The sequence below is a fragment of the Tachypleus tridentatus genome, chromosome 11 (genome assembly GCF_004210375.1).
Source record: "Tachypleus tridentatus isolate NWPU-2018 chromosome 11, ASM421037v1, whole genome shotgun sequence".
NCBI lineage: Eukaryota > Metazoa > Arthropoda > Merostomata > Xiphosura > Limulidae > Tachypleus > Tachypleus tridentatus.
In genome coordinates, this window is record NC_134835.1 from 75,364,003 (window position 1) to 75,391,330 (window position 27,328).

The 27,328-nt window shown below is 31.3% G+C and overlaps 3 protein-coding genes across 5 annotated transcripts in view; 2 read left to right on the top strand and 1 right to left on the bottom strand.

The window, feature by feature from the left end:
- The window catches only part of LOC143232487 (glutamate [NMDA] receptor subunit 1-like), a 78,569-nt gene extending 70,682 nt beyond the window's left edge, over window positions 1–7,887 (top strand). Inside the window, exon 18 of the mRNA XM_076468030.1 lies at window positions 6,562–7,887. Coding sequence (XP_076324145.1) covers window positions 6,562–6,918 — 357 coding nt within the window. The 3' untranslated portion in view covers window positions 6,919–7,887. The remainder of the gene's footprint in view (window positions 1–6,561) is intronic.
- The window catches only part of LOC143232493 (spondin-1-like), a 481,016-nt gene that overhangs the window by 209,229 nt on the left and 244,459 nt on the right, over window positions 1–27,328 (top strand). The window lies entirely within an intron of this gene.
- Window positions 10,204–27,328, bottom strand: part of LOC143232488 (alanine aminotransferase 2-like) — a 41,536-nt gene continuing 24,411 nt past the window's right edge. For all 3 annotated transcript variants that reach the window (XM_076468032.1, XM_076468031.1, XM_076468033.1), the window contains 5 exons: window positions 24,293–24,401; window positions 22,336–22,401; window positions 20,349–20,504; window positions 17,806–17,918; window positions 10,204–12,926 (listed from right to left, as the gene is read on the bottom strand). In XM_076468032.1, coding sequence (XP_076324147.1) covers window positions 12,836–12,926; window positions 17,806–17,918; window positions 20,349–20,504; window positions 22,336–22,401; window positions 24,293–24,401 — 535 coding nt within the window. In that variant the 3' untranslated portion in view covers window positions 10,204–12,835. The remainder of the gene's footprint in view (window positions 12,927–17,805; window positions 17,919–20,348; window positions 20,505–22,335; window positions 22,402–24,292; window positions 24,402–27,328) is intronic.

A 27,328-nucleotide genomic window follows, 5' to 3' on the forward strand; every position in this document is an offset into this window, starting at 1 on the left:
TACAAACGCATCATCTTGTTAAAGAATAACTTACAAAAGTTGTAGGTGATAAAGTTAAGACTTCCAAAGTTAATTTTATTTAATCATCAGTTGTTTTAAACTGTCTGGAACCTGAAATGTCTGGACAACATTTACAGTATACAGAGAGCTACTTTACAATTGAATATCCGAATGTATATAGCACATTTATCAACTAATTATCTTGAAAATAAATGTAATAAATGAATATAAGTATTGTAGTATCAGTTAACCTAATTCAATACTGCATGTACTTTATTCATTCACTCGTGTAATTTATATAGCATTCAAAATAACAATTATGCTGTATTGATAAATAACCATCAACAATACTTAAGAATTTTGTGCTGTTTCAGTACTAATACTGCCATTCTCTCAATACCACACATTATATTTTACTACAGACTTGTATAAGGTTTTACCCAAGTTTGTTACTTTATCATTAATAGTATAGCAGATTACAATACAATCAGTTTAGACTAACACAATTGTGTCAGTTATTAATCTCTTTATTTTTACAATGTAATTTATACAAACAAGACTTTTCTAAATTTGTATAGCCGGTTTATTTTCCTAGTTATTATTGCTTGTTTGTTTATAATTAAAAATAAAACTATACAAGGGGTTATCTGTGCTTTGCCCACTACGGATATTGAAACTTATTTTCTAACGTACTAAATCTACAGTCATACCGCTATGCTACTGGGATCAAGTCGCTATTAACACTAAAATGGTAATATTAAAAAAAATTAAAATATACACACTGAAGTAACACGAAATATATTTGAAACTTGGATAATCAAAACTAAAGGAGTGAAAAGATCACAAAATATTCAGCCACCATCTGGATATCCTTTCCATTAACTTTATTATATTTCACCATTTCGAGACTAACCTAACAAAATGGTTCCCACTTGACGCTAAGTGTCGAAACAGTTATACTAGAAAATACAAAAATACATTTCAGTGTAGAGATTATTTCTAATAGCAAAGATTTAAGTAGTATTCCTCATTGAACAAGATAATTTAATTAATACTGAACTTGTTAAACAAATTTGGGAAGTTTAAATAAGATAAAACTCTTGGATCAGATATTATTTTCCCAAGGGTTTTGCAAGAGATTAAGGATTGGATATGTGAACCACTTGCAAGTATTTTTTTGTAAGCCGTCGAATAGTGGGTAGGTATCAGAGGACTGGAAGTTGTCTAATATCACATTTCTTTTCAAGTGAGGTGATAAAACACTTCGAGTAAATATAGGCTTATTATTATTACATCAGTTATGAGAAATGGTTTAGAAAGTTTGATAAAAGACGCTTAGAAAAGTCATTCAACAAAGTTTAAAACTATCTGGTAGTCAACATGGTTTCACTTATGGAAAATCTTGCTTTGCAAATCTCTTGGGCTTTTTTGGAAAGGTTAATGTTTAAATCGACGAGGGTAAAGGTGTAGGTTTGATGTATTTGGATTTTTAGAAAGCATTTGACAAGATAACACATAAAGAACTTGTTACAATGATCTCTGTAGATGTGGGGGTTAAGTTAACTATTGGATAGAAGAGTGGCTTGATGGAACAAAGTAGAGGGTTGTTATAAATGAAGTTCAGTTAAACGGAATTAATGTCATAAGTAGGATACCTCAAGGCTCAGTCTTAGGACTTTTACTCTTTTTGACTTACATCAATGACATAATGAAGAAATGGTCAATAAATTACTTAAGTTTGCAGATGACATTAAGGTCTTCGATGTTGCTAGCTGTTAAGAGAATTTTACTGATTTACAAAAGGATTTAGATCATTTAATGAGTAAATAAATGGCAGGCCCGGCATGGCCAGGTAGATAATGCCCTCGACTCGTAATCTCAGGGTCGCGGGTTCGACTCCCCGTCACACCAAACATGCTCGCCATTACAGCCGTGGAGGCGTTATAATGTGACGGTCAATTCCACTATTCGTTGGTAAAAGAGAAGCCCAAAAGTTGGTGGTGGGTGGTGATAACTAGCTACCTTCCCTCTAGTTTTATACTGCAAAATTAGGGACAGCTGGAGCAGATAGCTCTCGTGTAGCTTTGCGCGAAATTCAAAACAAACCAAACCAAAATAAATAGCAAATGAATTTTAATTGTAATAAGTGCGAGATAATGCATGTGGTTTATGATGATTTGAATTATAAGTATGATTTGAATAGGAACAACTTTAAAAATGTCATGAAAGAAGGGAATCTTAGTGTAATGGTTGATCAGTCTTTAAAGTCATCCAAATAGTGTGCTGTTGCTAATGGCAAGGCAAATAGGATTTTAGGTTAAATCTAGAGAAATATTGAATACACGTCTAAAGACGTTATAATTTTTTTCTATAGATTATTGATTAGGCCACATTTGGGGTATTGTGTTCAGTCTTGGGCTCCTTACGTTAGGAAGGTCATCGACTTGTTGAAAGGGTTCCAGAGGAAGATTACCAGAAGGTTAGATTTTTTTTTTTGAGATAGAAGTATAAGAGGGGATTTGAATGACGGGTTTAAAACTGTAAAGGGAATTAATAGTGTTCATACGTCACCTTTTTTTATACTTAACAGCGAGAAGAGTAGAACTGGGACACAGAAATATAAATTTTGGCAGGGTATGACTCATCTTCAGCTAAGACAGTTTTGTTTTCTAACAGGACAGTTGACCTTTGGAATGGGTTGCCTTCGGATGTTGTGAAGGCAGCATATTGAAGTGAGTTTAAGAGAAAGTATGATAAGAAAATGAATGATAAGCGTGGCATTGAGAATTTTTAAACAATTTATTCATTTAGTAGTTTTAGATGAGTTTAGAGGGTAGGAAATCCGAGATGAACCAATAGATCCCAGGTTGATCCAAGACATTACGTTATGTTAGTGTGTCTAACACTAGAGTAAGTGTTGTTGCAGTAGTTTATATTCTGAGATTACACACCTAAAAGTGCTGAAAAACAACCTATAACTTTCTTTCTCTTTATGCGATGTCTCAATATCTGTGGTATTAAATACTTTAAACTTTTAGTACACAGTAGTTCGCCTAAACTTTTGATTTCTTTGGCCATTACTTTCGATAAGCGTAAGCATTTTGCTTTAATGGTGTTAGATAATTTGTGAATATTTTCTTCAGCATAAATAACTACTTGTGTAAACTGTCTTATAAGATTCAAAACCATAACCATCATTCAGTAGATGAATCAGTTTAATGACAAACGGTCAGGTAATTGCAAAATAAGCATTATTAGTGAGGTAAATTTGTGATCTTTTTTTTACCTTTACCTAAATCTTCTTTATTTATAAGGATAATATCTGAATGTATTTTTAATTTTAACTGGTGAAAACGTTTTCTTACTTTACTTAAAATCTGTAAAAGCTCATTTGTCCTCCTTAAACACAAAACTAAACGTGGGCTCTCTGTGCTCTGCCCTTTACTGGTATTGAAACCCGATTTCTAACAATATAAAGTCATACCGCTCTGTCACTATAAGGGGACACTGAATGAAGAACTATAAGTAGCGTTATTATGCTTGCTAATAGTACTACGTCTAATAAACTGCTGAATACAATAATTATAGTTATGTGAATAAAAATGTATTAAAATAGCTTATTCAGAAGATGTTTAGTCAGATAACCTCTTTGAACACGCTGAGATATTGGAAAAAGGTAAACAAAGACACATGTGTTTCTTTTAAGGGTTTTTTTGCGCAAAACAACACAGAAAACTATCAGTATGTGGACGTACAGTTACGACAGAAAGTGTTTGTACCCCTGCGTCGTCACTAGTTTTTTCTTCATAATATAAAAATTATCACGATTAGGATAATGAAAATACAGTATATTATAAATATTATACAAACACCTATCTACATGAGTTTGTATGTAAATTGAACGACAAATAAACTGTTTATAAACAAATAACCAAACATAGGAAGGGCAGAAAGTGTTTGTGCGTCGACTTTAATGGTTAGTTGTGTAGCCTTTCACGTGAATTACTTGGCGCAATATCTCCTCATAGCCCTCCATGATCGTTTGACAGTACTCGAGTTGTATTTTTTTCATTCTTCTTTACAGAAAACCTACAATTCTTGCAAGTTTTTCGGATGACGCTGATGAACCCGGGTCTTCAACTCATGCCAAACGTTTTCAATTGGGTTGAGATCGGGTGACTGCGATGGCCACTCCAGAACGCTTATATGGTTCCTCTGCAACCAGGATTGCACATATTTCGATGTGTACTTAAGATGATTGTCGTGCTGGAAGATCCAACGACGCCCAAGCCGCAAGTTCCGACTATCATTCTTCATATAAGTGTCTAATATATCAACGTACTCTTCTTTTTTCATGATTCCGTTGGCGCGGTGAAGGCTGCTTACACCAGAAGAGCTGAAGGAACCCCATAGTATGATCGAGCTACCTCCGTGTTTAACTGTAGGGACGGTGTTCTTTGGAAGATTTCGTTCACCCTTCTTACGGAAAATATTGCGAACATCATTGTGGCCGAAAAGCTCAATTTTAGTCTCGTCTGACCAAAGAATACTCTTTCAATAGGCAAAGGGTTTATCTACATGCTTTCTCGTATACCTCAATCGTGCTTTTAAATGAACAGGCTTAAATATGGAGTTCTACGAGGACGGCATGCTTTGAACCCAGAAGAGCGTAACATGTTCGTAACTGTAGAGGTGCTTACTTAAACCCCAGTTTCCCTTACCAGTTTCTGTATGTCATTACGTGTTAAACGAGGGTTCCTACTAACTTCTCTGAGAATCTTCCTCTTGGTTCTCTCTGGAATTTTAGTGAGGCGTCCGGAACGAGGGAGGTTAGTAGTTGATCCTGTAAGCTTAAACTTGGCAATTATGCTTTGAACAGTAGATTTCGGCACATTAAGTTGTGTAGCAATACCGGAAAGAGACACACGAGACTTGTATTTTACAATAATTCGGTTTCTTAAATCACTGGACAGTTCTTTCCTGTTCGCCATGATGACCAAGCAGATAATGACGGAGACGGCGCTAAGTTGCCAGAAGTAAATTTTTTGCTGGCTAAATTACAATAATTATGAACCCAGTGTCTAGTTCTGGAATGGTATAATGTAGTTTATTCACCAAACTAAACAAAAGTTTTACGAGAATATCAGTTTTTTCACACGTTCTGAAATGTAGGAACACTTTCTGCTCCTCCAATTTTTGGTTATTTGTTTATAAACAGTTTATTTGTCGTTTAATTTACATAAAAATTTATGTAGATATGTGTTTGTATAATATTTATAATATGTCTTACTTCTATTAGTCTAATCGTGATATATTTTATGTTATGAGGAAAAACCACTCGGGACGCAGAGGTACGAACACTTTCTGTCGTAACTGTAGCTGTTACTAATTATGAACCAACAGACTAGACAAAGTGCAATAATCAACAACAGCTACTCTCAAATTTTCAGATAATCTTGCCTGAACAAATACTGGGATCGTTTTTTGTTTTTTTTTATATACCGCAACAGGCCACGAGATATGAACTCCTGGATTCACAGTCCAAGCATGTCAGACCCCATAGCCCTGGTCACGTCCGTTTATTTAATGGATTTTGCACAAACCTACACAAGGATTTGTTTATTTTGTTTGTTTTTTGAATTTCGCACAAAGCTACTCGAGGGCTATCTGTGCTAGCCGTCCCTAATTTAGCAGTGTAAGACTAGAGGGAAGGCAGCTAGTCATCACCACCCACCGCCAACTCTTGGGCTACTCTTTTACCAACGAATAGTTGGATTGACCGTCACATTATAACGCCCCCACGGCTGGGAGGGCGAGCATGTTCAGCGCGACGGGGATGCGAACCCGCGACCCTCAGATTACGAGTCACACGCCTTAACACGCTTGATGTATGGTCTTCAGGTTCTGTTCACAGTGTTAAACTGATGCTGAGGTTTTATACAATCAGGCTTGGGACTGAGTGTTCAAGCGAACCGTGAATATCCGGTTTTTCTTTCCATTAATAGCAGTTAATATGCTAGGTTTTATTGTTTCATGATAAAATTTCTATGCCAAGACAATCTACCTGCTTTTTTGTTTGTTTTTGAATTTGAATTTGACGGCTATCTGTGTTAGCCGTCCATAATTTAGCAGTGTAAGACTAGAAGGAAGGCAGCTAGTCATCACCACCCACCGCCAACGTTTGGGCTTCTCTTTTACCAACTAATAGTGGGATTGACCGTAACAATATAACGCCCCCACGGCTGAAAGGGCGAGCATGTTTGGTGCGACGGGGATTTGAACCTGCAACCCTCAGATCACGAGTTAAGTGTCTTAACCCACCTGGCCATGTCAGAGACCTATCTACCTGCAAATTAATTATTGTTCACAATCTCTTTAAAACAAATCCAAAACATATTCATATACGTTTTAATGTTCATTTAATTTCATGACATGTCATCTAGATTCACGAAATCTTTGTAAAATAGTTAACTTATTTTCACCCATAAAAGTCTTTATCTTTCTTTGAATATATATATATATATACAAGTTAATCCTTTTCTTTTGTCTTTTATTTGACAGAAACGTAAGACGCTTCGCGAAACAATGCATGCACAGGAACGATATAATGCTAATGGCATGGAAGATATTACTAGAAATGTGGAAGTAGTAGGATACAGTGATGATCCATCCCCACATGGAAGGATTGCATCCATCAGTTCTTATGTTGATTCTCTACCTCCGCCTCCTCCTCCACGAGTCATGCCTCCCATGGACGCCCATTCTATGTTACCTACACTTGTGGACTCCGGCACAGATTCTGACTTCCACAACATGCTTGCTCAAGTAAGAATACAAGGATCCAGAGTAGCTTACCCTCAACGTGGAGATACGATGGTCATGAGTAGTGGCACCACTTCTTACGACATTTCAGTGTAATAAGAAAAACGTATTTTTAGAAATCACTTTTCTTGAGAAAACAAACAAATGGAATTTGATTGAACATTTCTAAATAATTTTACCAACATCAGTTCAATAGGCATCACTAGCTGGGTAGTAGCTATATATAGAATAATCTAGTAACACAGTTTTGTTTACTGCTGCAGTTCAGTTGATGCTCCAAACCTTCCCGAGTGAAGTTATCACTTGATGTTCGAGTATACTGGGTGTGCTTTTGGACCATGAGTGTTTCAAATCATGAAATATGAAGTGTACAAGGTCTGGTAACATATTACTACAGAAGAACTGTTTCATGCAAATCCAACACACACACAGAAAATGCGATTAGCACAGCAATTAGTTGGTAAATTTAAACCACTTGAAAATGGTTGTTTTATATTTGAAGTATTCACTGTTGACATAAAATTTGAATGATATGTCAATTTTGAAGTGATACGTTTTGGGGTCATAAAATAGTAATTATCATTTCAGCTTGAAGCACTTGACGCTCAGCCATTTAAAAATAAAATTCAAATTTATTTCAACTTGATCGAGTCGTCATACGTAAAGCACTTTAAAATACTTGTAAAGTGAGTACTTTGTTCAAGTGGCTTTTTATATGTTGTACTTTCTGACTTCAGTATTCGAACAACATTTACAGATTTATCAGTTCACTTGTTCATCCTCCACGTCTGCTGTCCCTTCACGAGTTATACCACTAATGTCTAAAAGCATATAATGGTAGAACTCAGATTTTGATACTTGCTGTGGACATATCACAGAAAGCCCATGTAGCTTTCTACTTTAAAAAAAAAACAACTTCCTCCTACCCCAGCACTTGATTGTGGACCTGATGTACTGTGCTTTAGAACATTTTTTACGTTTTTGCTACCATCAACGCCGTTGTGGTGTCCTTTAATTCTGGAAGCTACATTACAGAAAGTCTATGAATGATTTATCTCCTAACGATATCGGCAGTAAATTGAAATTTTAGACAATGAATATATTTACATGATTAAATCTCGTTCAATTGCTAAATTATTTTAAGACCACAGTAAAGAATCGTTTTAATGTACAACGTAGATCTTTTTAATTATAATGAAAAAACTTATTTGTCACTGATATTCTAAACATTACAATTAAAATGTTTGTAGTTATAACTACGCTCAGCTAACCACACTTTCAACATCTCTCATAATCTGCACAGTATCGTGGTCTCAGTGTTATCGACAATCTAGTGAGATTTTAGAACGAGTAATCAGAAGAAATAGTCATTTATTGTCAACGACTATCAGAACTAGTGGCAGAATTGATTGAGAAATAGTCAAAGACTGAAGTAGGTACCTTCCAGATACTAGTGGGGTCAATACCATGTCTTACCTAGGTTGTTATCAAGGAATATGGCAGCCAAATACGTTATAAAGCTTCTTCTGTTTTCTTTTTTACATATTGGCAAGTGAGTGCATATTAGTAAGACAAAAAAGGTGCAATTCCAGAGGAGCAAATATAGACTACTTGTCTCACACTTGAGGTAGTAAATAAATAGTACACACTTTAACCATTACAGCTGATGTAGAAACTTCCCTTAGAATTAATTATGATGTAAGAAATATATAATAACCAAGACTACCACATCAAACACCATTGGTAGTGGAAGACGGGGCTGTGGTCCCTAGCTACCTATGGTAGTGGTAGATGGGGCTGTGAACCATAGCCACCCATTCTTCTATCATTACCACAGATTGTGATCCTCCCCGGATTATACAACATGAGCATGAAATTTTCTGTTCTATAACAAAATTTAACCTAAATCTGTCAATTGTAGGTTTTTAGTTGTTATTTTACATATAACCAAACAGACATTATCAACAGCAGTATTGAATTGTGTAGAATGTAGTTATCTTAAGACACTTTTGAAACTGTTTACCTTTATATTCCTATTTTATGTGATAGAGTGACGGTAATGAGTTGCTTTGTGTATGTGTGATGGTTAATTTCTGAATATCTTTTCTTGATAACAGTGATAATTCAAGTACAAAACTTACATTCATGCAAGCCATATGTAGTTAACCTGATCAAGTTAACATACAAATACATTTTTCTATATTCAATTTTTAAGTACAGTCTTTCATATGTTATGCCCTCACCCAGTGACACAATGGTATGTCTGTTGACTTACAACACTAGAAATTAGGTTTCGATACCTGTGCTGTGCAGAGCACAGATAGCCCACTGTGTAGCTTTGTGCTTAACTTGAAACAAACTAAAAAATACACCTGCGTGTGTCTGTCTATATATATATAAAAACCAGTTACAAATATTTAATTTGAGATTTAACACAAGATTTACCTAGATAATTGCTGAATGTAAATTTGTGATATCTGAAATGGATAAGAAACAGTACACACAAATAAACATTGCATCACATTTGTTCATACCTACAGATAAATGTTTTGTGGAAGATGCTTCCTATTTTTATTTCAAACCACAGTCTCCATCATTTACATTATTTCCTCCTTATACTATTTTTATGACATAACATATAAATAGATAGTATTTAGCTATTAAAAATTTGGGTATGTGCAGCATCACAACAGTTTGCTGTATTACACCTTGCAAAACTTCTATAGTGGATATTAATAAACTTTATATTTATTAATTACTTATACTTTGAGAAATAAGATGTAAATTGATTAGAATTTTCGACTTTAACAGCATTTGATGTTCACATGGGATAAATAATTAGGTAGAAACTTCAGAATTTCAAATATAGTTGTCTCTCATTTCTAACTGACCAGTAAGAAAGGGCTAATTCAGAGACCCCTGAGGTTCATGTATAGTTCCTGATTTTGAACTATTGAACAGAATGAAGGAGATATAAATTAGAGTCCCTTAAGGTTCATATATAGTTGTTTCTAATTACAAACTACTGAACAGGAAGAAGGAAGCCAGCAGTATCTATCTTCTGAGAACCATTTCTGGTTCTTTGAAATGAAAGAGATTGACTGTTATTTTTGTAATGTGACCACAGCTGAAAGTACAGAACGTGCCTTGTGACAAACTCTGGTCCCTTCACAATGCAGCCCAACATGTGAAATACTGGGCCATGCCAGACTAAGATACAATTTAAAAATCTGTGAACTCTATTGCACAAACTTTATATATCATAATGTTTAGTGATAATTTAAAATGAACATGTTGCTACAGATAATCTAGAATGAATGTGTTACTACTGAGAATTTCTTTTTTCATAATGAAAAACAACTTTCACTAACACAGTTCTTCTCCACATAAACAGGTTTATTTGTACACCAAATAACATTACAACAGAAAACAACCACCAAATTAGAAATATATTATTTAAGATATAGAAATTCAGTTCAACCAAAATAAGAATATACTTAAAATATTTATGTATAAGTATCATTGACTTTGAACAATTATAGAAGATGTACTGATAACAAATTTAAATTCACAGCAGTCCAAAGAACAATAAACTACAAAATAAATATATGCATGCATATGCAAAAACTGAAAATTTTGCCTTACACCCACACATATAGGCTGGTCAATGTTTTAAATTTTTTTACTTTTAAAATAAGGAATTAAATAAAAGACAAATATAACTTACAATATCCTTGATGATGAGAAACCAACTTGAAATAAAAATGTATCTCAGGCATTCTGAGATATACAACTTACAATATATAATTCTACCACATACAACAAAAGCTTTTACTAATAGGAGCTTATATCCTCTATTTAATTGGTTGTAGGACAACTGCCCTCCCCAGACATTGCCCCTCCCACAACTATATATTCTTATATAATTGACTATAATAAGTAAAAAATAACACACATTTTTTTGTATTTCATTGAATAATTAATTATAATAATATACTTATTAAAAACATAGGGATTTTTATCCTTAATCTGGTTTAAACAAGTTAAATATAAATATGTATAAATGTTGGAGTGTTTGGAAGGAAATATATTCATCCTGATACTTTCAGTTATTGAAAGTTACATTAATAAAAATGAAATTAAAATATTTCTTACTCATCAATGCACATGTCATAACAAGGCAAATAAAATATCAAATATATTACAATATACACTCAAAAACAATATTACATTCACTCACATTGCAAATAAAATATCAAATATATTACAATATACACTCAAAAACAATACACATTTTCACATCATTTGCAATGTGAGTGAATGTAATAAGATTTGTAGATTTAGCTATCATATCCATATTAGCATAAAAACGTAATGTTTATGAATTATATTATATAAGAAAAATAAAACAAAAAGTAGGAATATAACATTCTTGAGTTTTATAACAAATGAATAAAAATCAGACATTTACTGAAACATAATACAAGGATTACTAACATATTTGGCACTTATTTACTTAATCTTTTTTGACTCAATTTGTATTAGAGTAAATAAAATCAAATAACTTTATATTCCAACATACTGCAAAAGTATAATGCAACAAGAGTTAACATCTTGTTCACTAAAAAGTAGCATATAAATTTAATAAGCTCTTTCATACTATTCACATTTTATTTTCTCTATAGCAAAGTATGGTAATATAGTTAAACAACTAAGCTGTCTTTTAATTAACTGATGTATCAGAAGGATATGTATGAATCATCCCACTAAGTTGTCTTTTCATTAATTAATGTATTAGAAAGATAGTTATACAATATAATACTTCTACAAAGCTGCCTTTTAGTTAATGTATTAGAGGGATAGCTATGCTAATCACTATCACACTAAGTTGTCTTTTCATTAATTAATGTATTAGAAAGATAGTTATACAATATAATACTTCTACAAAACTGCCTTTTAGTTAATGTATTAGAGGGATAGCTATGCTAATCACTATCCCACTAAGTTGTCTTTTCATTAATTAATGTATTAGAAAGATAGTTATACAATATAATCCTTCTGCAAAGCTTCCTTTTAGTTAATGTAGTCGTACTTTAATGCAATGTGCTCATTTTTCTCAAAGTAGATAGACTGTTCTAATACTAGAAATGCTTTTAATAAGAAAATTTACTTTGAATATTTTTAACAGCCTAAATTACCAGTTTACTGTTCAACTTTTATGTCAACTCCTACTTAGACTTTATTGTCCTAAAATATATAAAATAAATACATAATAATTTAGCTATAAACAGAGCAGTATTGTGTTTGTGTGTAGAACATGAATCAGATATATTTTCAAATCTTTATACACTTTTTCACATGTAGTACTTAGATGTCTTGGCAGTGAAAAGAAACATTAGATTCACATCAGATGGCTATCAGTTATACTATCTTCATACCTCATGCTGAAGTATGAATTCTACTACAGCTAGCTAGACGTATTAAGTCAGTCTGTAGTTCAAACTGAATCTAACATGAGATTTGAGAAAAATCCTTAGTGAATGTTCATTTGAAGCCACATCTAACTCAGTTCAGGAAACCAATTAAGTCATCTGAAATTGTAAGCTTGTCTTGTTTTATATTTTGATGTTGGCTTAAAATTTAGAGTTTACTGAATATTACCCATTTATGAGATTCAGAAAGAAAAATGATTACTCAAAATGTTGTCAAGTTTCTATAATAAATATGTTAACAAAAATGGATAAAACTTTCAAACATAGGCATACTTCCCTAAAAGTTCATCTTTCCTTTTAACTAAAAACACCTACATAAGATATCTAGGCAAATAGCTTACAGATACAAGGCCTTTGGTACAATGGCACTTACACACACCCATACCCACTTAAGCTGAAATTTTAGCATAGAATGATAAACTGGTTAGCCGAACAGATATACTTTTTTACCGACATCTATGGAGTATTTATTATACTCTCACAAAATGATACAAATATATTTGCTTTCCTAGAGAAAGAGCCTAGCTGTATTCAGCTAATATTTTTTCATGAAATTCTTTTAGTCGTATGGCCATAGCTTTCATATTTTTCACTGGAGCCAAAAATGTCATCCTGTGAGAAACAACCGAGTAATTTGACACTGATGAAAAAAAGTTTATTACTATAACATGACTTCTTTCAAAACTTGAAAATATCAATATTTTGCAACTTTTGTGGCATACAGAGAGATGTAGTTGTTACACTTATCTATTAACAAACTAGAAAGTATAAATTATACAAAAATTGGTGTGAAAGGAAAAATAGATAATATTTCACATTAAAGGACACAAATATAAAGTTAAACTGTCAATCTAATGCAAAAATTAAAATTACAATGAAATGCTAAATACTAAGTTTAGTCAGCCACCAGATACTTCCTTAAATCAACACCTTTATGCATGTATAGACACCAATCTCATCACTTAACAATTTTACACATCAGTCTAGACTGAAAGTTAGTGTAATAAAAGAGCGTTTTTTTACACAAATCATATGCCTATTTTTCAATTTCAAATTAAAAAATAAAAGAGGGGTAATACAGATAAAAAATAAGATCATATAGACTTAGAAACAAATAAAAATCATGCATGTGATGTTACCCCCATGGTATATTCATTTGGTAGAGTTTTAATATAATTTTTAACTCTTGAAAACAAAACCAAAACTAGTACTTGTCATAAAACAAAATTCTGTTTCTTTTTTTTTATTAGTATCTGCCACATGATACACCCTGGCAACTTGATATAGACCAAAAAAATTAATCATTCCAGAAGAGTTTGGATTGTTTTCATTACATAAAAAAAAGACATTTTTCAGCGTTTTACAGTCCTAGGTCACTAGACAAGACTCACGACCTCATGTGAGACCATAAAAGCCAACATGAAAAAGTTAATTAGTAAATATAGAGTATAACTTTGTAGCAATGAAACATGATTGAAATGTTCTAGACTTGGTTGTGAATATGATGGCTTAAGTGTAGCAATGAAACTAACCCGTGGGTCCAGCATAGATGAGGAAAGATAAACTTATTCAAAAGTATTTCAGTTGATTTCATCTGCCAAATAAATTGGCAGATTCATCAGTGTATTACTGCACTGACAGCAAAATATAAATAAAATAGGCAATACAGTATGATTAATTTCAAAAAGGGGAATTAAAACCATGTACAAGAAGTCATTAGTTTCAATATTTTGTGAACCTAATGGACAGTAAAGTCCAAAGATGCAGTGTTAGAGTTGAAGCAGATGCACAATGTTTTATAAGATGATTTCCCCAGCAATTCTCAAATTAAAAATTCCACTCCTGCATGGAAAAGTATGTATAAAAAACAAAATATAAGACCCAGTATAGTACCACCATAGTATAATCTATAAAGATTTAATCATGTCATAGTTTCATTGACATTAAGTGTTTTTTCTTATTTTAGAAATTATGCTGACCTTCATTCAGTGAGAGATCAATTGAAGCAAACTTAAATCGCTAGTTGTTGGAATGATGCCTTTGTTTTTCATCTGAGGCTCACTACTAAAAGATGCTGGACTGGCTCATGAGGCAGGTGTTAATTATGTGGGCAGTTGAAATATTCCTAGCATAATGAATATTACTTTTAGATGCCTACTGTTCCAAATTTTTTTCAGCTTGCCAAAATAATGTAGATACATTATGAAAATATTGTAATAGAACTATAAATGTTTCATTAATATGATTTCATTTGAGCAATTGAAAACCTCAAATTCAGATTCAAATTTGAGTTTAAAATGCTTAGAAAATTTGTTATTGTACAGCAGAATCATGAGCTTGGACTAAATATTAAAAGGTGAAGTTTTCCTATGAAATCTGGGCTAAAAACTAATATAAAAAAGCATGACTTGGCTAGCATGAAATTTAGTGTATAAATTACATCTTGGACTAACAACTACTGATTTTTACAGTGCAAAGTATGTCTGGGTTATTAAAGTGAATGTATGCACAAACAATTAACTGCACAATATAAATAATGGTATAGTAGGTGGAAATAGTATAGTACAAATCAACTATTTTCAATTATTCTGTTTTCTTAGTTAATTTTCTAGGAATTACCTAAATTATCATATGTTACTACAGGAATTATTTCTCCAGAAAATTAACTAAGACTTTCATTACAAGACAATTATCAAGTCTTAAAAATCTATAATCCAATATCAAATTAATGAAGAAATAAATTTCAGTATGTTAATCAACAAGTTTAAGAAAAAAACAAAACAAACTTACCCTTATTAACCCTTTCAATATGAGATAGGCTCGGTATAATATACACAACTCTATCTACACATTTACACCTGTTAAGTATTTGCACTGTAACTTTTGATACAACAAGTCTATTTTTACAAAATTTTGTTAATTTTAGTAAAGGTTACAAGTATTTTGTATACAAAAAATCAAACTTTTTAATGAAATACTTTTACTAAAAATTTGTTTCCGAAAAAAACAAACAAACTATTCTTTGTCACAAAAATCTCAAATGTTATTTGCATAGTCTCTTGGACTTCCTGAATACATTTCAAACGTTTGTTTTCATTAAGACTTTACATTTTATGTTATCTTCTATACTCTAACTATGTTAGACCTGTCACTTGACCAACCTCACAACAATCATAAAAAAAATTAAGAAATAAATATAATTTTTTTTGTACTAGAATGACTACATATTATAACACAAAAAACTACTTAGACTAAACATTTGTATGAGTCTCATAATGCTATATATTTACATGTATATTTATTATTTTTTATTATACTGACCTTCCATATACTGACATTACATAAGTTGCATTGATGTGATGCATGTTACATATCCAGTAATATAAAACTAACCTTTAGTCTTCCCTTGATTTTAGTGGAATAGTATTTTGTATTGTACAGTCACATTTCAATTATTATACATTATATATATGCATGAAGATTATTACTATTTAGAAATAAATTAAACTTATTTTTCTTAAAATACAGAACAATAAATCAAGAAGTAAAACAAACAATTATCTTTTCTTCCTATGAATGACCTTTCAAATTGGTTGCTGCTTGATGTAGGTTGCTAAGCCTTTTAAAATTTTGCATGTAGAGGATATCAAACAATTTTTTTTAGGTTTTATATATACAGTTGATAGCCAAAAGAAATCATTAATTACACTGATACCATACAATTCCACTATAATGTATTAAGCTCAGTAATTAAGATGTATTTAGATTTTTAAAATGAAGAAACTTTGAGCAGACTAACTACTTCCTTGAAAATATGGATCAAAAAACATGGTAGCCTTTTCACAGATTAAAATGGCTGAGAAAACCACTCTGGGGACATACTATGCTTTTCACTGGTTATTCACATATGAGAAACTGTATCAAAAAATGGAAGGAGTTGAATGGGACCACCATGTTTGATTCAATACATAAGCCATATCTCAGCAAATTAAAAAGATACGAGATTCTTATTTTATAATCTAGCTTGTCAATATTGGTAACTTGAGTCCCTAATTTGTACAAAATTAAAGACTTAATAGTCTGACATTGCAAACATCTAAATTTAAACAGTGCTGCATCCAACATACTATTTGGCTCACTAAAATCTATATTTAGGAGTGTTCTTTTAATATTTACTTATAACTTAAGAAATTAGCTTATTTATAATATTAAAATTTGAATTATGATCTTCAATTTGATTTCAAGCTTACTCACGTAAATTCATAAAATAGCAGTTCAATAAAATTTTAAATGCAAGTCAACAAATGAGATGACATGGCCTTTGACCCATGACCCATCATTAAAGGGTTAATCAAATCTAGTTATCCTACAGCTAATATTATGTTTTAATGAAAAATACCAGAATGCTCACATTCTCACTACAGGCTTGATGAATTACAATAACCTTATAATACCAGAGTTACCATCAGTTTCTAAACATTATGTTCATACAAGTAATAAAAAATATTTTGTGGATGTGAAATAATGTAAGGACAGCAGTGCCATAAAGAATGCAAACAAAAATATAGGGTTTATACAGCTATACATAAATCATCCCTTCATAACTTTCAGTATGATATTCACAATATTATAGTCATTTCAAAATAGTGTAACAGAAGGCCTAGGGTTTTGTTAACAATGAAAAGTAAGTTGACTCAAAACATGTCTTTATTATTACAGACTCTTAATGCAAAGTCAGTCAAATTAATGGACCTCATAACACTTTTGTACTCTTGCATTACATACTGTAACAATGAATTTTAATATTGACAGTCATGTTGGGTGATCTATTTATGGCTGAATCATCCTTATATTCTTGTTTATATTCTAGATCATTTTACATTCACTAGACGTTTTTTATTATTATTTATTTTGTGATATTTTATTCTCCAATTAAAAGCTAGTGTATTCTATGAATGTGTGTAAGAAAATTGAATACTACGTGTATTCATTTTTTTTCTTACTCCATCACTTCATACAAAAGGGTTGGCTTCTTAAACAAGTTGATTACATAGTGTACAAAGCACTGAGTATTATATAAGTCACAGTTATCTAATGCTCATCTACTATTGGCTGGTAATTACCATTTCATCCTGTACTTAAATTTTTTAAAGGAATTTACATATTTCCTGAAAAAACTAACTTCCAGGGCTAATGATAACAGAATTAATGTTTTTTTGTTTTTAAAGTACTATTAGTTATTACAACTAAACAATGACATAGCTGAATTTAGGTATAAACTGACTTTAGTGATAACCTAATTGTAGAGTTATTCCAAAACTGATTTTTTTCAAATTTGAATGAACTTAAAACCTTTCCTGTTAATAGCAGATTTCTGAAAACAGACTTAATCATAAGTTCAGCATCCTATGGATTTTTTTTTTTTTTAAGTTTAATGAATCAAGGTATTCAAAAAGTCTCCTTTTTCAAAACTTGAATGGGTAACTCTTACCTTATATGATAAGTGCCAGGTTTGTTTAGAAATTGACTTCCTGGTAAGCTGCAGATTCCAGTTTTTTCTACTAGTTCCATACAATAGAAAAAATCAGGCTCTTGACCTAAAGACTGAATAAATTATAAAGATTTATTTAATAACAAAACTGATTTAAGGTCTATACCCAAAAACGTCTTATTTACTTTTACCATTTTACGTTTCTGAAATGCTACTTTTAAAAGAAATATACATTCTGTTCTGGCATAATGTATATTATTTAAAGTAAATTCTTTATGATGCCAAAAAAATTTAAAAAGTAATAATACATAGGTAGAAAGAAAGATTTCTTGAAATGCTAGAACACGGTTGTAAATGTTCAGAAAATTAACATGAATCTTCAGTGTTTAAGAATTGTTGCAATTTTGTATTTTTAGTATCTATTTAATATTTCATGATAGCAATTCAATAATATAAAAAACAACACTACAGGAATTGATTACAATAAATAACTTACAGCAGTAAAGTGTTAACCTAACCTAAGCTGGATGATTAATAAAATATAATAATATTGAAATATTTAAATACATATATATTACAAAAGGTCTTGGGTCTGTTTTGTTGTCCACGAAGAAGAATTTTCAACTTCCTGACAATGAAGCTTATGGGTTATGATTATGCCCTGGTGACATTATAATATTTCTTAATTTATATTTATATTTATTCCCACTTTTATGATTCTAACAGTCATTTCAACTTTCCCTCTTGTTACTTCTATAGTGCAAACTTCCCAAACTTTGATCACTATGAAACTTTGAGTGATTTTTGGTTGTTGGTATCAGTTATCCAGGACAACTAAAATTACAAGCTGACATATTAGATATATTATACTAAAAATGATTATACTGACACAAAGAAGTTGTGAATTTCTAGGAAACTGTGTATTAGTATTTAGTAAAATTGCATAGTAGATGATGCACAAACAATCATTCCCATGAGGCCAAAAAATAAATGCAACATGTTGTGCAAGGACCTTTGTACATGCAAATTAAATATTTTATTACAATTAATTCTGTGGCAAATCATTTCCTTCAACATGACAGTCATTTAAGATTTATATATTTACTATTCTCAAGGAAATCTCAAACTGAGAAAAACATTAAACATTTATTTTGGTATGGCTTTAAACTGATAATCAAACTTCAAATTGTTTATATAATACAGTAGAAGATACTTTGTTTCAAAAAAAAAAAAACATGAATAGAGTTGGTTTGACGTGTTTAAGTACAGATGTGAAAATACACACAAGAAAAAGGTTTGTTTTTATGTTTTTTGAATTTCATGCAAAGCTACTCGAGGGTTATCTGCACTAGCCATCCCTAATTTAGAAGTGTAAGACTAGATGGAATGCAGCTAGTCATCACTACTCACCACCAACTCTTGGGCTACTCTTTTACCAACAAATAGTGGGATTGACCATCACATTATAACACCCCATGACTGAAAGTATGTTTGGTGTGATGGGATTTGAACCTGAGACCCTCAGATTACGAGTCAAGTGCCTTAACCACCTGGCAATGCTGGGCCCAGGAAAAAGGAATGACTTATGTTAATCATCTCAATATTGAATAATTTAACCACTGCTTTTAATCAAAGTTTATGAATAAATTAAGTTTTTGCCACTGACATAAAATTTCTACAGAAAGGAAAATATGATATGTCTAGAAATTTTCAGAATATATTTTGATATTTGCTAAAGACCACCATTAGAATTAGTGTGGTAACTTTAACATGAGAAGATATATATTTTGATGGTAGGATATTAAATTAAAATATAATGAAATAAATACATATTAGTGATTATATAAACTTTCTAAGATGGCAAAGTAACAACAAAACTTTTAGCTGTTTGCAAATGTAATGAAAATAATATTCGTATATATATGTTGTTTTTCAATTACATTTCTATTTCTCACCTCTGACAAGACAATTTGAAGTGTTTGTTCATTAGTGCAACCCCTATGCTGTGCTCAATGCAGGTATCAAACTCTAATATTTTTGCTTTATAAACTTTCAAATTTACCCATCGAGTCATCAAGAGCCAGACATAAAAAAATGCTGATAAAAGCCATTTGTATCTCATTTTAATAACATATTTAATTTTAACACAAGTAATATTTCCATGTGTTGATTTTCATTCATCAAACTTATACAAGTTACATACATAGTAGTTACGTATTTGTTCCTGTTTATTGTTGTACAAAGGAACCAAATGTATTTGAGAATGGCTGGTATGGGTATTAACACTTTACTGACAAGCAGAGAACAACGTTTCGACCTTCTTGGGTCATCTTCAGGTTAACAGAAAGAGTTTGTAAGCGACTGTTGCCAGACATGTCTTAGAAACAAGAGTATAAAGAGTCCCTAAGATGCATCTGGCAACAGTCACTTAACAGCTGTTCTGAGATATGATTTTATTTCAAATGGGTTTCTCATCATCAAGAAAGCAAACAAGTGTCGAGCTGTACCGTTGGCTACAGTTAATGTGATGCGTGTCTAATTACCTTTGCTTTTTCAATGAACTTAGGTGGCAATAGAAGCTGAGGAAAAGCATACATGGCTCCAGCAACTTTATTGCATTTCATTCCTTTAATATTGTTCAAGGCTTCAGTTAGAAAAGTTGCATTTTCTTTCATGTTTTGTAAAATTGCACCTCTTTCCTAGAAATAAGATAATGAAAATATTTTAAAAACTGATATTAATGCATTAATATAAGGTGAGAAACTCAAATACAAGATCTTTAATTTGTAATAAAATTAGAAATGGTACACCAAGTAATAAAGTTTTACCTTTCACAATTTTGGCACCAATCACCAAAACTGTATCAGTTACACTACCCACCCTCTCATCTAATTTCATACCTAATTTAAGAAAAGCTACAAATGTTGTATATCCCTCAACATTAGAATGAACTATGTAACAGTACATCTTTCTTTTCAGCATTGGCACCTTTATGTACTTTTGTTAAAAATGAGTTTTTATTTCATCTGTCCAATGGACAGGTACTCCTCAAATAATTAATTATAGTTATCATAAGATAGTATTATATTTGTTAACAATACATCTTTATGCAGCTCCTTAGGGTTTTTGCCAGAAGACTGAAAAGTAGTATTTCAACTATTATGGATAACATGTTTCACTCAACACAGAGCTCATAAAGCCAGCTGGGATAGAACATAGTAGTTTTGGAAAACAATTTATATAAAGCATTTGTTGCCACAACAATTGTTATAGTTTGAATGTCTTTTCTAAGCTGGTAATGCATGATCATAATTATTATGATTAAGTTGTTATAAAGTATTAATATCTACATCTTATAATTCTAACAATATATTCTTTATTCAGTTCCTCAGAGCTTTTTCAAGCAGAAGAGTGAACAAAAGTATTTCCAACCACACTATGTTGGCCATATCCATTACTATTGATGAGTACAAATTCATTCAGTACAAATATCATTAGGCCAGCTGGTATACAGTAGATATCACAGTGACATCAGAAGGGTGCACATGAAATAAAACAATTACACTAGCGAGTTCTGTATTGAGCAAAATGTGCCATTAGAAACAGATACAATAGAAATAGAATGACTAGAATAGTATCACTCACTCTTGAAAAATCCATAATAAATTAAAATAAAAATGTGCTGTTAAAAAATATAATAAGCCAATGCTTATTCTTCTGACAAGTGAAATTAACTTATTTACATTTCTAGAAGCAAAACTCTTGAGTAATGAGCTGTGAGATAGGCAACTACAGAATTATAATTAATAAATAAACATTATAATTCGTTTGTTTGTTTATGAATTTCGCACAAAGCTACTCGAGAGCTATCTGTGCTAGCCATCACTAATTTAGCAGTGTAAGACTAGAGGGAAGGCAGCTAGTCATTACCACCCACTGCCAACTCTTTGGCTACTCTTTTACCAATGAATAGTGGGATCGACCATCACATTAAAACACCTCCATGGCTGAAACTGCGAGCATGTTTGGTGCGATGGGAATTCGAACCCGTGACCCTTGGATTACGAGTCGAACACCTTAAACCACCTGGCCGTGCTGGGCTAAACATTCATAATAGATACCAAACTATAAAACAAGGGCTATGGCTTTAGTTCTTAGGTCAGTCTGAATGAATAAACAAGCAAAGTGTGTGTGTGTGTGTGTGTGTGTGTGTATATTCACATTTTTATACACATGCACATGACAGTCACATTTGGCAGATGGTAAACATACAGTAACTAAAAACCTCACAGGTATCAGATATATAAAGAGGTTACATTATGACATCTAAATCTGACACCAGACATATAAATTACAGTTTAATCGCATGATCATTATACATTAATGCATCCTTCATGCCATAAATGGCATAGCTCATAATGATACCACATTTTCTTATACATATATACAAGTGTTTGTAATTATATGTAATTTTTTTAAAAAACTCCAAAATACTATCAGTATAGTTCAGTTTTTCTATTTGATACCTACTTTTTCAAATAAAAGGAATGAAGGATCTCCTGGTTTGGGTTGTGATGAAAGCAAGTACATCATGATCTTTAAAAAAGTAAAGACAAGTGTCTAATTACAACTTATGTTACCCAAATCTGTCACATTCCTAACTCTACTAAAAACAAAACTTAATCTTTATCAATCTAATCAACTGAAGACAAACTGGAATAACTTAATCACATCAACTTCAGTCCAATGAAACTAGTGAAGTGAGCTGAACTTTATGATGTTAAAGAGCAGTAGCTTAACCAGTTAGGGCATTGTTTGGAAAACAGGTCAAAATCTAATTCAATCTTAACTTTATACGATGAGAAAACAGTACCTTTCCTAGTTGTTTTGCAAAATAAAAAGCTGTACACCACACAAAATATTTAACAGAAAACATGTAATAATAGTCAAACATTCATTTCTTGAACTTAGTGAACATTTTCTACTAAAGTTAACATTTAGTTTTAACATGATGGCTGCCACATTGTTATAAATATGCTATTACAGCTGTGCTGTTAGCATTATAAAGCAATTAGGATTACATAATTTTATTTTGTGGTCTTATATGATAATATCTGACTACCCTAGACTGTTACTATCTATACTTATACTGTGACATACTGGCAGGTAACGTGACATGGTAATAATATAATATTTCCTGTGTGCCGCATGACCTGCTGGCAGGTCTCACTGAAATTCATAATATATTTTCTATAGCAGTTTCACTAACTCACTGTTCTTTTCTTTTTAAACGGCAATATCTAACTGAATATGCAAAAATCAAATTCTAAACGAATTCACAATAAACCTCATTTACATCTGAATCACTTTATGGATTATCATCTCAACAAGATTCAGATAGTGATGAACCATTTAGTTCTTTTTCTGATCCAGATAGTTATGTGCCATGTAACCATGACTCTAATAAATCCACTATGCCAGATGGCTATAGTCAACTGGAATCTCTCAGTCAAAGTGACAATACTGACAATGAAAGTAACGATGCCACACTCCAAACCAATGCTTGGCACAAAGTCGATGAAACACATTCCAAAAGCTTTCCTTTCATTAGCAGCCCAAGCATACCAAGAATAAATCATTGAAAAGATATGAGCAGAAAATTATAAGTTGTGAAAAATGAGATATTCTTGATGTGTCATATGGTATTGGAAACGATTTTACACTTCATGCCAAAAAGAAAATTACAATGGAAATTAAAAAGTGGTGTGGCCCGTGAGTGGGTCACGTGGCACATTAATACAAATTAGATATGATCTGCTGGCCAGTCACAAAAAGAAAAGAAAAAAAGAGAGGAGTATTTACACTGATCTACTTAAAGATTTTGGCAACTCTCACAATAAGCTTTATATAGGGTGTTTGGAAAGTCACTGTACAGTTTTGTATGTTAATAAATATATAAGTGCACAGTGACTTTCCAAACACCCTGTATTACACAGAGAAGTTGACACACTACGTTTCACAGCTTGTAAGTCTGTCAATCAATCAAACACAATATTACTCTACCTCTTTTCTAAATATTTAATGCTGAATATGAAAATGTTATACACTTTACTTTGAAACAAAATCATTACTATACACTTGTGCAATGACACTGTTTGAACATTGTACATGCTGTAACTACTTTAACTTGTAAAATAATGATGTTTTTAAACTAACCTAGCAATTGGCATGCCATACAAAGACTTTATGCATTCTGAATTTTCAGCTGTGAATGCATTATAATTATGACAATGTAATGTTCTGTTGAGAGTTTTGCAGCACAGTAGATAACAGACTTGACTGTTAAGTGTCATTCAATTTTAAGATAACAAATACCACAAAATGGTTCTTAAATATTTTTAAACCCCCTGGTCAGTCACACAGGGATTGAAAAGTGATATCTTTTATGAAACTGCTTTTTACATTTAACTATTATAACTTACAATACCTGGCCAAGAATAGAAGGGCAGAGATGAGCAGACACAGCTTTGAATAACATTTTTTGAACATCTGGGTCCAAGTTAAAAACCTCCAAACAACCACCCCGCATGCCACATCTATGATGGAAATTTATAATATTGTATTAATTATGAAATAGTTTAAGAGTAAAATGCAAATTAAAATGTTACATATGTCATATGTAAAGCAATTATCTATTGTAATCTATGTACATACATACCTAAGATGAAAAGAAGTTGATACTGCTTTTACTTTCAGAGAGAAATATATCTCCCATCAGTGAGTCATGTCATTAATTTTTTCACAAAAATACTTGCACAATTTAATATTATAAAATTGTGGAACTGTCCAAGCTGTCAAAAATGGCTCTGATTTAAACTGTTTCCACTCAGTCACATTTTTAGGGATATATAGCTAACTTTACATTTCTTTCTTTGTTTGACAAAATGGACAATTCTGAAAGTTTCATGCCAAATTGTTTTCATCATAATTTATATTTACAGGTCACAAATTATTACCAAGTTATAACAATAGACTTACATGCAGACATTTTTTTATTGTTTGGTAGTTTGCTAAACACTACAAAATTATTGTATTTGATTTTATAATGAACAGTTCACTCAATGATAATTCCTTGTTGATATGCCAATTTGACATTGAAAAGGTGAAACTTTTCTCTGGGAAGCAATATATAAACATGAATTGATAAGCTTCCTTTACAACCTAAAATATTTTCAAGTTCAGGATTTTTCACACATGTAAATTTACATGTTAATTTTGTAATGTTTTGTTAAAGTTAAGTATAGAGGTCCAAAGTTAATGAATAAAATTGAACATTCTCTATCATCAATGAAAGAAAAAAAGTAAATACTTTAAAACTATGATGAAGTGAAAGAATGTTATTAAAGGATTCAATTATATAGAAACTTGGGTTATCTCCATCATCCACAGTAACCTTTAAATGATGTTTCCTCTAAGTTATAACCTTCAGATATTACTCTCATGCATTAATTCTTAGTAGTTTTAAACATGTTAATTACAGAAGTATTACACAAAATATCTATTGACCTATCCTTACATTGGAAATGCCAAATGAACTAATAATTAATAATGTTATAAAGTTGTATATTTTTAGAATTGCAACTCTAAACTATCACAAAAAGTCAGTTATAATTCTTACAAGGGTTAATGTGATTCATTACTTAATTTAATTCTACATCCATAAATCATTCATATACATTTACTAGAAATCTTTTATGTGTGATTAATTATCTATATGTAAAAAAACAGTGAAACAATGTTTCAATTCCAGACCTTAAACTGAAACCTGTATAGCATATTCATGTTAGTTAAATGCAACAGTGGAACAATTAGAATACCAAACATTTACTTCAACAGAACACTCACACACAATATTATTTCATTCAGTATATTTGGAATTCCATAAGTCAGTGTGGTAATTGCTAATATATGTAATTTTAACATGTTTTCACTGTATGTCAATAGTAATGAAAAAAGGTGTGATGAAAAACTGGCATCAACCTAACAAAATACACCTGCATCATCTTTTATTTTTAAAGATAAATAAAAATTTAGAAATTTAAAAGACCTGCAAATAGAAACTAAAAAAAAGAGAAAGGAAATAAAGCTGTAGATACTGTAGTCATTATTTACTTAAACTACAAACTACCTATTCTGGCTCCATGCTGTTGCATAGTATTACATTTAGTGTAGTCCAAATAGGGACTTGAAGTTTGTGTAAATAACACTATGTAACAAAATTTTTACTTTTTCTTGTTCCTGGGCAGAAAGTGTTATTTCCCAATTACTTATGCCTAAAGTAAATGGAAAAGATCTATTTTTGTCTTCAAACTTTGCTTTTGTGACCTTGGAATGTATAATGAAAACATGATGGGAGACTGTATTTGGGGACTGATAAATAAAAGTGATTTACATTACAGCTGCAAATATCAAAAAACTACTCACTTCTAAATATTTTTGTTCATTTTTGTATAACTTTAGTATAAATAAATGCAAATTTTGATTCATATGTTGTTTTATTCAAACCTTATGTAAATGAAAATGTACAAATTTGCTCGTTTTTACATAGAAAATAGGTTAATTTCTAAATTTCATTATCCAGGTCACAAAAGCAAAGTTTGAAGGTAATAATGGCTATTTTCTGTACTTTTACAACATAAGCAATTAAGAAATAACACATACTATCCAGGAACAAAATTTGTGTTACATATTTTAATATATACAGTATATCCAGCTTTGTTTCCTTACAATTTTTATGAAACCTATTTGCACGTTTTTAAATTCTCAATTTTTGTATTTATCTTTTTTGCAAACTATTTTTATGCACAACTATGGACAAAAAATTACTTGATATGATGACTAACTTTATACATTGTAGTGATAATAAATGTAGTTTGTAGCTATAGTCTATTTGATTGTATTAGTTCAAGCTGTAAAACATTAAGCTGCAGCTAGAGATTTGTTGTAGAATATAGTGAATATTTATAGTTTCTGGGTAACTAATTTCTTTCTCTCTCTCTACACCCACACCCAAATACACATATAATGCATAGCAATGAGCACATATATATCTAGACTAAGATACAACCTCAACTACATGCAAATAAAATTTTAACAGTAGAAAAGTAGCCTTTTCAACCAAAACATATATGTCTAAAACACTGCTTTAAATAAACCTTTGTGCCTTTCAAAGTAATCATTATGTGTGTAGTAAAATTTAATAATATGTTTCAATTAATTTTTTATTCCACTTAATAAAGGGGTTTGCTCCTTAAAGACACTGATTGTAGAGTGTACAAAGCATTGAGTAAGAATTTCCTGCAGTCATCTGATGTTCATCTATTATTGGTTGGTAATTCCTGTTTCACTCTGTACTCAAGTTTCTTACAGAAACACTAGATATCTAAGAAATAAAACTAGTAGGGGTAATGATAACATCATTTCACTAGAATTTTGATGTTGTTTTAGCTTATTTAATGTACAG